At 42.7% G+C, this 12,373-nt stretch overlaps 1 protein-coding gene across 6 annotated transcripts in view; it reads left to right on the top strand.

Moving 5' to 3' along the window:
• LOC144213128 (zinc finger protein 536-like) overlaps window positions 1-12,373 on the top strand; it is a 44,987-nt gene that overhangs the window by 8,447 nt on the left and 24,167 nt on the right. For all 6 annotated transcript variants that reach the window (XR_013329890.1, XR_013329896.1, XR_013329895.1 and 3 more), the window contains exon 2: window positions 4,041-5,739. Coding sequence is in view for 3 of the 6 variants with exons in the window: in XM_077741422.1 (XP_077597548.1) it covers window positions 4,230-5,739 (1,510 nt within the window). In the remaining 3 variants the exon portion in view is untranslated. The remainder of the gene's footprint in view (window positions 1-4,040; window positions 5,740-12,373) is intronic.

Genomic DNA, 12,373 nt, shown 5'->3' with positions numbered 1-12,373 from the left:
CTGTGTGCGCTCTTTCTTTGCTCCTGCAGTAATGAATGGCGCCGGTTAGACTATTCTATCTCCGTCACGCATTTGGGGGGGCCTACAGAGAAGCTCCTATGGGCTTCCATTAATCTACTTGTCGGGAAGTGTATGGGTGCTATCTTTTGTCTGAGTCGGGGTGGGCAGCTGTGTTACCTACCGCTGGCCCCCCAAGACCCTGACAGGACACTCCGCAGGCTGTTGTCCTGTTGCTTCTGGCTCAATTTTTACCATTTTTGTCCTACCTGTCCAACAAATAGTGACATTTCCTCTTGCATAATGGTTAATAACCTTACTGCAATTCATATTGACATATAAGTTGTATTTAAGGTTTCATTCAGAGGGCTGTTTTTATTGATATAATTAAAAATTAATGGATTGACAGCTTTTATGATCATGAAAAGATCATTTATTGACAGTAGAAGTTGTCCAAATGCTATTTTTTGTTTAGGAATAGCAAATATTTTCCTATATTTTGAAGTATTTAAAAAAACTAATTGTAAAAGTGCTAATATTCAAATTCAATCTATTGAATTTAGTAAAGTAGCCTTTGAGGTGGCGTCATGTTGGTTAAATGTTGGCTAAAATATTTCAATAAGATTAATATTGACATTTTTACTCACCTTGTATATAATTAAAAATTGTAATGACTACAAGTTGAACTACACAATTTTCAAGTAATGCCTCTAATGTTTCCCAATATTTAATAAGTTAATACATTTTGTATTAGGTAATCATATTTCATTTCCATTGTCACAAATAGACGTCCAATCCATTTAAAGTAGGACAACTGGCAATGAATACAAATGGATTGGACGCCCTACTAGTTATAAAAGTATTTAAATACCCAACAGTTCATATTTTAAAGACACTTTTCATCTTAAAAAAATCAAAATATCTTCACTTAAAAACCAAACAAAACAAAAAGTAGCAATCCTTCAATCGCTGCCAACCCTCCCCAACCCAAATGACTGTGACGTCCTACTATTGACCTCCAAAAATAATTTCCTTTCATGCAAAAGCCGATTGTCAGATTTTTGTCTGCGAGTCACAAAAGCACTTGAGTGACTCGAGCAGGATTTTCCACGGCTTCTTATTTGTCTAGAAAATAATTGCTTTTATTCATAAAGCTTTAATTTCTACGCATCATTTACATTCCGCAGTTTACAGAAGCTGTTTGTGGTGCGTGTTGCGTTCTGCTCCAGCGACCAAGCAAATTATTAATGCCTTGCATCTGCTGTTAAAAAAGAAATATGCACTTCTGATCCATAAATTTTATTTGCGCGCTTGAGCGCTGTCACCTCACTATGGATTTACAATACTGTCCATCTCGGCTGGCTGACAAAAATACGGCGGCGACAAAGTTAAAAGATTACAATCTCCACTTGCTCCTTGATTAAACGGCTTACAAATTCCTGGGAAAAGAAATGCGGCAATTTTGGATGGCGGCGCTCCCGCGGCTTGTTTAAATCTCTCTTCCATTTTCTACTTCTTTATTGCCTGCGTGTAATCGCACCTGCTCCTCGTTGAGGCCAGATGATTCGTAGCCTTCCCCAAACGAGCTCCAAAATCAGCCTAATGCACTCTGACGGACGGGAAACACCTGAACGAGTGCAATTTAATACGTAGTGTTTAAAGCCAGGGCCGATTCTTGCCACGGGCATTGTGGGTATCTGCCCAGGGTTCTATCTATTTGGGTGGTGAACAAAATGTCAGTTTGTGGCAAAGACAAGGGGGTCAAATCCCACGTAAATGCCAACTAGACCTCATATGGACTAGTTTATATTTGAACCTAAATCGTTAACTTACCTGCTGTCATTGACGATGCTAGATGTCCAATGCATTTTGACTGGGAGGGGCGACTGGTAAATTTAGGGGTTTCTTTGTGTAGTGTGCTTTCCTACCACACCCAAAAACATGTAAGGTAGGTTAGCTGGTTGAACAAATTGTCTTTATGTATGATAGGTGTGATGGATGATGTCTTATTGTGCCTCGCAATTGGTTGTAATTTTTTAATTCTCCTTAAAATTGCACGCAATATAAAATCTTATAAGATTATTGACTATTTTGGAAGGATTTATGTCACTATTTTTAAACGGTGCTCGGATGTTTGGTCGCCAGTCTTTTGGTCGCTGTTTTTTTGGTCGCCGGTCATTTGGTCGCCGGTCTTTTGGTCGCCGGTCTTTTGGTCCCTGTTGGTCGCCGGTCTTTTGGTCGCCGGTCAAATGGTGACAGTGAGTTTACTGTTGCAGCCAGTTCTCAAAATTATATTCATGAGAGAGAGAGTTTAATATCTAAGTACTATTTAATATCTAATTAAATTTGACCGGCGACTAAACGTCCAGTCAAGTTTCTAAGCCTACCTCCAGCCTCAGGTTGCCAGATATGAATGAATCTACCCATAGGAAATAGCTAGTGTGTATTCAAGTCATGCACACCCGTTCACCCACCCCTCCCAGTCAAAAATGGATTGGACGTCTATCTCCGTCACGGCAACCCGACTAAAAAAAAAACCTAGCCAGACTTTGAAAATTAAATCCATATTATCGATCTGGGCACATACTTCAAATCACTATCACAGTCGGCGCCTTCCACTGCCATTAATAGAAGCCACCGCAATCATAGTTCAAATGACCGTAATCCGCACAAGCACACATGCAAACGTGCACACGCAAACAAGTGTGCTTGGGTATAATACAAGGTTAAGTAATATGAAGCACATTCCCTTTGGTCTCCGTCAGATATGATTAGACGAACTCTGCACGGTGGCATTGATCGCTGATCAATAGCCCAACGTGGCCAGGCCGCCGCCGTTCCTTTAACCACACGTTTTTTTGCGTACATCATTTTCATGAGCGGTCGCAGGCCCGGATGATGTAAGCCTGTGTTCATTCAAGGCGGACAGTGAAGGCTTTGTTGGCCCGCCCTCCGCCGCTCGCTTATGTGACCCCTGCCAGTGTCGCGCCATGTGAATTTCCGCCTTTGTTTTGCTGCTATGCTCCAAGCAAATAAGGGGGGGGGGGGTGCCTGGTGTTGGGGGGCGGGGGGGAAGCCTTCCATTTGAATACTTGCATTTTTTGCATCATTAAGTTGTTTATTTTTCTCTCCTGTGCTTGAACGCATTTTACTTTAATCTTTTTTTTTCAAGTCCTATTTGAGAAAATGTAAAAGAAAGAGGCTAAGTAGGAGAGGTCAGACTTTGATGTGGGAGATTTCCATCTTAGACTTTGGTGTTTGTTGAGTAAGGTTTTGGCGCTTGGAGTTAATCAGCAGTTTCTCCAATTGGGGGGGGGTCTCAGGTAGTCTTTGCTGGGTTTGGTCTAACCTACTTTTGTTCATTGATTGCTTTATTTTAAGTGTGTTATGAAGAAGGAAGTGTAAATGTGTGCTTTCAAATGGCGTATAACACCTCACCTGCCATTGACAATTTGAGAGAGATAATCAATGGATTGGACGTCTGTCTTTCAACTCTAAGCCCAAAAAGTGACTGTAAAAGCTTCATGATAAAATGCAGGGTGATTTAAAAGTCACGTCCAATTTTAAAATGGTTCTAATTCATTCATGTTTTCAATTATTCTTCCTATATTTTTGTGTGCATTCCACTAAAATATGAGATTTATATGTACAACAGTGGTTTCCAACTATTTTTTGTTGTTGTAACGGGCCATATTAGTCGGCTTCCAATTAGAAATCAACAATATTAATTTTAGGTCAATGTACAGTAACTATATATTGTATTAATAATATATATACATGTCCATGAGTTTAAATGGATTTTGCTAGAATTCAACAGCAGTCATATGACGTCATTTAGAAACAGAGTTCAAATGTTAAGGACATCTTTTGCCATCAATCAACATACGTTCAAGTTCCGTTTTATTCCTGCTGAAGTTCAGTTAAAATATTCCATTGGAGATCCATTGGAGTTGGGGTCATTTTATTTTTTCTCTGCCTGTGAATGCTTCCTTTGTTTAGCTCCAATTTGAATGCACTTAATGTTCCCTTTGTTCTCTCTTTAGGTCTGAGCTGCAACAAGCCCAGATTTCATCTGATCAGCATGAATCCACATCCTGTTGTACACTGAATAAGTACAAGGCCGGCCAGCACTCAGTTCACTGCCGACCTTTCAAACACCCCTGACTGCTACTCACTAACTTTAGCCAGGCGGTGAAAGGACAGATTCATTAGGCCTTCCAATTAGCAGCCAGATGGCGCTTCTGGCCAATCAAATGGTAGACGCCAGAATTCTCAGCAGCATGAACGGCCGAGTAGAGCTTTCGCAGTTCTTACGGGTGACCAATCAAAGCCTGGTGAGCCAGGTGAGCTCGCCGCAGGACGACGGGCGCAAAAACAGGAAGTACCCTTGCCCCTTATGCGGCAAACGGTTCCGTTTCAACAGTATTCTGTCACTCCACATGCGCACACACACGGGTGAAAAACCCTTCAAATGCCCTTACTGCGACCACAGGGCGGCGCAGAAGGGCAACTTAAAGATACACCTGCGTACGCACAAGCAAGGCATTCTGGGTAAAGGCCGCGGACGGGGTCGGGAAGAGAACAGGTTGCTTCACGAACTGGAAGAACGGGCTATCTTGAGGGACCGGCATATGCGGGCCGCTCACGCCGGTTTAGCCCAACTTCAGGGACCCCCATCGCGTTTCCCGGACGGCCGGCCCGCCGCCTCCCCCGAAGCCCCGCCGGTCCAGGACGAAACCCCCCGCCCCCCACCCAGCGGTTTTCGCTGCTCCTTCTGCAAGGGCAAGTTCAGGAAACGTCAAGAACTAGAACGTCACATCCGGATCTTACACAAACCCTACAAATGCACCTTGTGCGAGTTTGCCGCCGCCCAGGAGGAGGAGCTTATCGCCCACGTGGAGACGGCGCACATCACCGGCGAATCCGGCGCCGGGCAGAAGTCGGCGGGGGTCAGCGACAAGGGGAAAGGCGGTGGCGACTTCCCATGCGATGTTTGTGGACAAACCTTTAGCCAGGCTTGGTTCCTCAAAGGTCACATGAGGAAACATAAAGACTCTTTCGAACACTGCTGTCAAATCTGTGGGCGGCGTTTCAAGGAACCATGGTTCCTCAAAAACCACATGAAGGTCCACCTGAATAAACTAGCCTCCAAGGCGCGTCTGCCACCACATCACGACGGCGCCGTTCGCCTCAATCGTTTGACGGAGGAATATCAGAGTAACCTCTACTCTCAATACATCTCTCGCCTCCACGACCGATTCATCGGCGCCGAGAGAAGCGACCAGTCAGATTATAGTCAGCTCCTGGCCGCGGCTGAGGTGGACGTTAAAGTCCGAGAGATGCTAGGTCGTGGGGTTTCCACCAGTTTGGGTCCACTGGGCGACAAGGGCTCCTCTCTGATGGCCTTGAATCACCTTCACCCTCCTTTGAGTGCCGCTAACTTAGACTATCTCCAGAAGGCGGGAGATTCGGCCATCTACCCGGGCTGGCGGATCGTGACACCCCCGCGGAATATCTTCAACTCGGCCGATCAGACCCCTCGGCAGAGCTCTTCCTTCCCGTCCGAGCGACGCCTCCCCGCCGACGACGGCGAGGCGGGGATGCCGGATCGAGACGGCAACGCGGGAAGTCGGCCTGGTAGCAAAAGTGGCCCGAGTCACCACGAATCGGCGGCCGAGACCGGAAGCTCGCTCTCGGGAAGCGTCCCTGAACGTCGGTCCTCTTCTCCTGCTTCGGCTACAGGTAACAAAACAATAAGATAGGCTTAGAATAGAAAGATAAATAGACCACTGGTGTCAAAGTGGCGGGCCGGGGGACAAATCTGGCCCGCCAGATCATTTTTTGCGGCCCGAGAAAGTAAATCATGAGTGCTGACTTTCTGTTTTAGGGTCAAATTAAAATGAAGAGTATAGATGTATATTAAATTTCCTGATTTTCACCCTTTTAAATCAATAATTGTCATTTGTAATCAATTTTTTCTGGGTTTTTAGTTCAAAAATAATTTTGTAAAATCTAAAAATATATTTTAAAAAAGCTCAAATAAACATTGTTTTAGATCTATAAAACACTGGATATTTAGGCCCTTTAATTCAGTTCATTTAATCCATTTATTATTTCAAAATCACGGTGTGCCCTGACTGCTGCCCATAGTTTGCTGGGATAGGCTCCAGCACCCCTAACGACCCGTACTTGGCATTTTTTTAAAAAGCGCCTGACAACAGCTATTTTGCCAACTTTCAGAATAATTTGCCTTTTACATTAATGTCAACAAATTAAATACTATTACTACTATTCATATATAAAAAATACAACCAAAATATTCAAAAGTCTTCCTTTCCAAACGACTCAATTGCACAGATTCACTTTACTAAAAGCTCTTCAAAATCCAAATATGATCTTTGTCACCCAAAAACATTTGGAAAGGCTTATTAGCTGCATGTGGCCAATGGCACGTTTCATCCCCGCTTTCATTAAATCTTTTATTTTTTTAGATTTGCATTATACAGACGAATAACATGCAATAAATGTCCATACAGATTTAAAGTGGCGTCGCCTGTAGCCTTCTCATTATAAATTTCATAGCAGATCACGTTAGCATGACTTTAATATTGTTTCATCTTCATTTGTCTTCTCATCGGCGACGTGAGAAAAAAAACTGCAATTTATGATCCTCAATATTTTCCATCTGTCACTTTTGTTTTTAAGTACAATTTTTTTGTTTGCCTTAAAATGGCAGGCCAGTATTTTCAATTTCCCTGACATCCACAAGGACTATATTTTTTGTGTATTTTCCCTAAAAAGATAATGGCATTGTAGTGATAATTAGTACCCTCTATTTTATATCTGTCACATCCTCAACCAATTGCCTCCGGGGGCACAAGATGTTAATCCATGCCATCTGGTGTTTTTAATGATTTGATATATACCACCCAGTGATTTTTATGATTTGATCTACCACCTGGTATTTTTATTGATAGTCTTCTGTTCCACCTGGTGCTTTGGATGATTTGGCTCTCTGGGTAAATGCCACTCTTGTCATGGCATCCCGCTAACACGCTTTCACCAAAGTAGAAACCACCATCATCTCCACCCGTCTGCTTCCCCTGAGTCAAGTCCGAACCGTTCCACGTCGCCCAGATAAACAGATCCAGCCTAATCTTGTTACATCTTTTGTTTACATATAGCACTAATCTACATATTTTCCATGTATGGGCCTAAATCAGACTAGCGCTTTAACCCGGGCGTTGTATTTATTATTTTTCTTCCCCCAATTGTAGCCAAACCGGGAGAACGTTGGCTATCATTTGCGAGAAACCTTTCTGAAGGAAAAAAAAAACATGGCGCATTCGGCATCAGACTCTAATTTCAGTCAATATTAAGCATGGAAACTAATTCATTGTAAAGGTCAGGCGTCATTGCTTTAGTCAATGATGAATCCGGCGGGCTCTCTCTCTCTCTCTTTCTCTATCTTACCCATTCTCTCTCTTTGGGTCCCCCCCCCCTCCTCTGTTCTTAGGCGTGTGTAATGGTAGACTCACTCTGGGGGCTTAGCAGCGCATTGTTTAGCTCTGACAATATATCCCTGAGACCTCTGCAGCTGCTCCCCGCGCTCACAATGACAGATTAATTAACACAATCACACACGGCTGGCCCGGGCTCAACACTCAGGTCTGCTACAGGACAGATAGGTAAATCCTACACATATGGCCAACACGCACCACTTGATGAGGGTTTAACCCTTTCTGAGGGTTCTCATTTCACTCATTGGCTGCCGGTGATGAGGACACGCGACCAAATTTGGGAAGAAATCTTGGTGGATTGGTGCTCTTTTTGGCGAATGACCCACTTTTGGTTTCGAATTGCGATGAATTGCAAGGGGAAGTTAACGAGTGTTGATGAATGTTTGACTTTGAGTGCATGGGTAAAATGTCGTTTGAAGACGATAAGTTATTCGTTTTTTTAATCTGTTAACTAGAGTCGAGAGGTGTAAATTTGAGCTGATTACCGTTTGGTAAATTTGTCGTACTGAACTGACGGTGTTCATTCGTGCGATTGATTCCCGCTCAGTGGTTGTGAGTGGATAATTCGGGTCGTTTCTTTCTTGCACTGCACTTGAACTGAGTGATTGTAAATTTGTCTTCGGTTTGAACCTATACGTTAAATGAATCCCCAAAATCATGTTTTTTGAGACCTTTAACCTTTTACCTACATTGAATTTCATATTCCAACTCAAAGTCATCATGTCTACTCTAATATTTTCCTTTGTATCATACGCCCTCCGCTGGAATCCTTACTTTTGATGACGTTGTCGGTTTCAACTATGCAGAGGCAAACCGTTAATTTTCCTGAAGTTATGTCCTAAGTCTTGAGAATTGATTGTTAATACAAATTTCTATCTCTGCAATTGGCTGACAACCAATTCAAGTTGTCTCTATTTTTTTCGGTTTCAACTATGCAGAGGCAAACCGTTAATTTCACTGAATTTATGCTCAAAAACTTGAGAATTGATTGTTAATACAAGTTTCCTATCTCTGCAATTGGCTGACAACCAATTCAAGGTGTCTTCTGCCTACTACCCACAGTTGCCTGGGATAAGTTCCAGCAACCACTGCATATTTTTATCGGTTTCAACTATGCAGAGGCAAACCGTTAATTTTACTGAAGTTATGAATATGTCTTGAGAATTGATTGTTAAAACGAGTTTCTATCTCTGCAATTGGCTGACAACCAATTCAAGGTGTCTCTTGTCTACTACCCACAGTTGGCTGGGATAGATTCCAGCAACCACTGCATATTTTTTTTTTGGGGGGGGGGGGTTTCGGGCATCTCGTTACCGATGGAGTCTGCTGCTGTTTTTTTGGATGTGAGCGAGCGTTTTCTAATTCAGGAGAGCGGAGATGCCGAGAAAGAATTACCAGTGCCAGATGTTCAGCTTGAGGAACATTGATTAGTCCAGAATTACTAGCTGCATTATTCATACTATAGCCGATGGTGGTCATGATGTTATTGATGTGCTCAATATGGAAGGCAAATATAGTACAGTCACGGCTGTCGGGGTGAGAGACGGCTCCTTTGTTTGATATTCTCTGATACTGCTCGGGATTTAGATTCTAAATAGCATTTCAAATTAGAAATGGCCGTCCGCTTTGAATAGGAGGCAAATTGCTCGGCTCAATATCTGATCGGAGCAGATTGGAGGAAGGCAACCACGGTCAACTAATGAAGGATGCACGCTTTAGGCCGCTGACCTACATGGCGTCGGCTTAGAGGAAAACATACCCCAAACAATCCTAAAATGCTCTGACACATAATCATTAAGTGCTCCATTTAGTACTTTTAACCTCAAGGTCAGGCGGCAGACGGTTTCACGTCTCTCTCGCGTGATCTCTCCTTAATTCGCTCTTTTAAAGGCGTCCAATCAAGACAGCCGGGACTAATAATTGCCCGTAAAAAAAAAAGCTACGTAGCCGTCGATCAAAGTTGGCTGGCGTGGCTGGCGTTCCCTATTACCAGCTTGGTGATTGATGGCGGGAAAAGGTTAACGCTTACCCTTTACACAACGGTAAACAAAATAGTTGGCGGTTACAGAGGAATGAATAAGGAAAACCACCATGCCCATGAATAATTGATCATTCATTTGGGGCGTAGAGGGACTTTGTTGTAGTGCCATCGACGGCGATTGGAGTGGAAAATGCGGCCAATCCAAGGTGCTCGGACGTTTGATCACTGGTCTTTTGGTCGCCGCTCTTTTGGTCGCCGCTAGGGTTATGGTTGTCAAATGTACTTAGATAATAAACTCTAACCCTGATTCTAACCCTAACCATTTTGTATTTAAACACACCCTAACCCTAACCATTTTGTATTTAAACACACCCTACCCTAACTCTAACCCTAACTCTAACCCTAACCCTAACCCTAAAGGCGACCAAAAGATTGCCGACTAAAAGATGGGCGACCAAAAGATTGGCGACCAAAAGATGGGCGACCAAAAGATGGGCGACCAAAAGATGGGCGACCAAAAGATGGGCGACCAAAAGATTGGCGACCAAAAAATTGGCGACCAAAAGATTGGCGACCAAAAGATTGGCGACCAAAAGATTGGCGACCAAAAGATTGGCGACCAAAAGATTGGCAATAAAAAGATTGGCGACCAACGGGGACCAAAAGACCCGGGGACCAAAAGACCGGCGACCAAACATCCGGTCACGCCAATCGACGGCAGCGAACAAACCCTAAACGAACGATGATTTCTGTACAACTCTAAATGAATCACCACTTGAGCTGCACACGATTAGCGCTTAAAACGACTTTAACATCATTAACAACACTCGGAATATTCCTCGGCGACAAACTCATTATCGACGAATGACGTAAAAGCGGGTTTCACGTTTCTGCCTCTCGAGCAGAGGGACGCAACAGAGTCGCTTTTGCATTTTCGTTAATACCATCGTAATATTCTTCTCGTCAGACGCCTGTTTATCATTCAGGAAATAAAGTAATTGAGTTCAGCGGTGTAGTCGGGGGGGAAAAAACCACCAAAAAAAAACGATTTACTCTTTTGGTATCATTTCATACATAGCAGAAGAATCCCTAGGTTATTAGCAAAATCATCTCCACTAATCAACCAAGGGCTTTTGTATCCACCACAATACTCACCCACGTTTCCACGGTATTGGGTAAAGGTGTTCCTCTTCTTAATAAACGCCACTCGGGGTGCTTTAAGCTGTAGGCTTCAGGCGCCTGACTGTCGTTTAATCCTCTTTTTAATTATTATTGCAGATAGGAGAGCGAAATACAGCTCCAAAACGCTTGTTTTCCTAGCGTGCAGATAAAAAGATTTACCCGGGGAGTTTAGAACACCTGCCCTGAAATATTGTTTCCACTGTACCCTGAATGCCACACGGCTTAATTGACTTGGAAACGTCCCAAACGCGTCATTGACTATGTGCTCTAATTAATATTAATAATATATGCTATTATAAACATCAAAGAACATCTGGCGCCCCTGTTTTTCTCAGCAGTCTGGCGCGCCACTCGTACTCCGTTTCATCTTAAACCAAAGCGGATGCCCGACGACGACTGTTTTGCATCTCAGGTGCTTGATTACACGTATAGGAAAAAAGAAAAAAAAAGTAGGGTGTATAGACTTTGATGTCGACGATATAAACGCCAAACGGCTGCGTAAGCGGGTACTACGACGGGCGGTGATTGCGTCCATGGGCACGTACGTGGATAAATCTTAAAGGCAATTTCGGAGAGAAATGAATGGCTGGTTGGGATGAGTTGGGTTTGGGCCAGGGAGGGGAATAACGGGGTTCTCTATGGGGTTTTGTTTTGGGGAATTGTGTCAGAATTGTGACAAGTGAATTGTCAATTGAAAGGCAGATTTTGGGATTAACACTTTAAATGAAGTACATGATAATTCTCATTTTATTCTTAGATATTTGTCATATAAGTTCAAATGGGAGGAAAAGGGTGAATGTCGATACTCTGGTGAGAATTTTGATAAGAAAGTTTAAAGGTAAAATCTTCATTCAAAAACTAGAATAAAATGGGGTTTGTTTGGGGGAATTTTGTCAGAATTGTGACAAGTGAATTCGCAATTTAAAGACAGATTTTGGAATTCTCATTTTAAATGAAATGCATGATAATTCTCACTTTATTCTCAGTTACTTCTCTTATAAATTTTAATGGGATAAAATGGTTAAAAGTCAAGATTCTGATGAGAATCCTGCAAGTAAAGTTTAAAGTGAAAATCTTCATTCAAAAACTGAATTAGAATAAAATCAGACTGTCCACATTGCATTTTTTTAAATTCTCTAATCATAATGCTTTCTCACCAGGATTTTCTTTCTTTTTTTTTTTTTAGTCCTACATTTATTTACAGTTTTGTCTGTAAGGTCAGATCCCGCATATGCATTAGTTTATGAGAGGCAAGAGAGGCGGCAGCTTGTAATGACGCTGTAATTGGAGTTTTGCTTGATAAATCTAAGCTGTGAAATGACTCCCCTCACATATTGTGAGCTCCGACACTGTAAGTAAATCTTACGCTGATTAAGTTAGCAGCAACTGGGCAATTTCAAAGATGGAAGCGGTCCAGAGGAGAGCACAAAGAGCAAGATTCTTCTCTTCTAAGGTTGTTTTACGGCGCAGCTTCACCAGGCAAATGGCTTCAGGAGGCTAAAAGATGAGCTCACATTTTGTCATTTAAACCGCAGAATAATTGACGGATCTCAAAGCGTTCCATTAGGGACTTTTTGTCCCTCCCTTACTGAAGATAAAAGGGCGTGCCACTCTTAATGCCACTTTACTGTTAGGGCACTTTTGTCATATCAAAATTAACCCATAAGACACTTTTACAAATCAAATTGCCCGC

This window comes from Stigmatopora nigra, chromosome 2 (assembly GCF_051989575.1).
Source record: "Stigmatopora nigra isolate UIUO_SnigA chromosome 2, RoL_Snig_1.1, whole genome shotgun sequence".
NCBI lineage: Eukaryota > Metazoa > Chordata > Actinopteri > Syngnathiformes > Syngnathidae > Stigmatopora > Stigmatopora nigra.
Note: the sequence above shows the minus strand (reverse complement) of the source record. Positions and strands in the feature narration are given on the sequence as shown.